Below are 1,097 nucleotides of genomic sequence, written 5' to 3'. Positions count from 1 at the left end.
CCCCCAAAGAGGTCCAAAGGAGCCCGGGGGGCAAAGAGGCCACAGAACTCACCTTGATCACCAAGGGCTCGGGCTGGCACTTCAGCTCTTCGTCTCTGCAGACCGTCACGGGGCCGCCCCTGAGGATGCTGCCTCCCACAAACACCTGGGAGAGAGGCAGGGGCAGAGGTGAGGCCTTGGCATCCAGCCCCCACCAGACCCTGCCAAGGAACCCTTCTGCTCCTGCCTCACCTGTCCCACCAGCCTGGGCTTGCAGTTCTTGGAGAGCTCGTACTGGCGGATGTCTCCGTGCAGCCAGTTGCTGAGATACAGGTACTTGTCATCCGTGGAGATGATGAGGTCCACGGTGAAGGCCGGCATCTTGGGCATAATCCAGCCCGACACGTCCTTGGCCGGGATCCGAATCACCTCTTCTACTGCCCAGTTCTCCCTCTGCACAAGAAACACAGGCACGGCGCCGTGAGCGTTCCTGCGGGCGCAGGCCGGGCCGGCTCCCCCGCTGCTGGCACAGCACTTGCCTCGCACTTGTAGAAGCGGTAGACGACGCCGCTCAGGGCACAGCTGACGTAGCCCTCGGCGGCCTCGGGGTTGTGCAGGAATTTCACACTCAGGGGCAGAGAGTCCTCCCCCAGGTCAAAGCACTGCGTGAGCGAGCGGCAGGACAAGTTCCACACGTTCAGGCGGCGCCCGTAGACCCCTGAGGAAACCAAAAGCCGGTCAGAAGAGCAGAGGGGGCTGCCCTTGGACACTCATCCCTCCCCAAACGCGACACCCACGGACCTCTCACACCCTCCCATCGCCCCGGTGAGTCCCAGCTCAGCTCCCACATCCCTCTTCCCTCACCTTTCTTCAGGTCGCTGGGACAAAATCCTCGTCCCGCGCGTTTGAGGGCCATCCCAGCAGAGCTGACCAGGACGTTGTAGCGCGGCTGGTACCAGAAGTCGTACCCGCTTGGGGGGGCCTCACACTCGTTCTCCCAGTTCCCCTTCAGCTCAAAGGTCTCTCCGTCCAGCACAATGAACCCACCTGGGACACAAGAAGGGTTTCAGGACAAAGCACACGCTCCCCTCCCAAGGCAGAGGGTTCTGGCAGGAGCT

At 62.6% G+C, this 1,097-nt stretch overlaps 1 protein-coding gene across 1 annotated transcript; it reads right to left on the bottom strand.

Annotated features, from left to right (window-relative positions):
- Nucleotides 1-52: 52 nt before the first annotated feature.
- LOC106900684 (selenium-binding protein 1-like) lies at nucleotides 53-1,026 on the bottom strand (the record flags this gene model as incomplete). Its single annotated transcript, XM_014962834.1, has 4 exons — nucleotides 53-145; nucleotides 232-432; nucleotides 519-697; nucleotides 844-1,026. Coding segments are annotated over 4 exons (656 nt in total), but the record flags the coding sequence as incomplete, so codon positions are not given.
- Nucleotides 1,027-1,097: the final 71 nt, after the last annotated feature.

Source organism: Calidris pugnax, unplaced genomic scaffold (genome assembly GCF_001431845.1).
Source record: "Calidris pugnax isolate Ruff unplaced genomic scaffold, ASM143184v1 C14678176, whole genome shotgun sequence".
NCBI lineage: Eukaryota > Metazoa > Chordata > Aves > Charadriiformes > Scolopacidae > Calidris > Calidris pugnax.
Note: the sequence above shows the minus strand (reverse complement) of the source record. Positions and strands in the feature narration are given on the sequence as shown.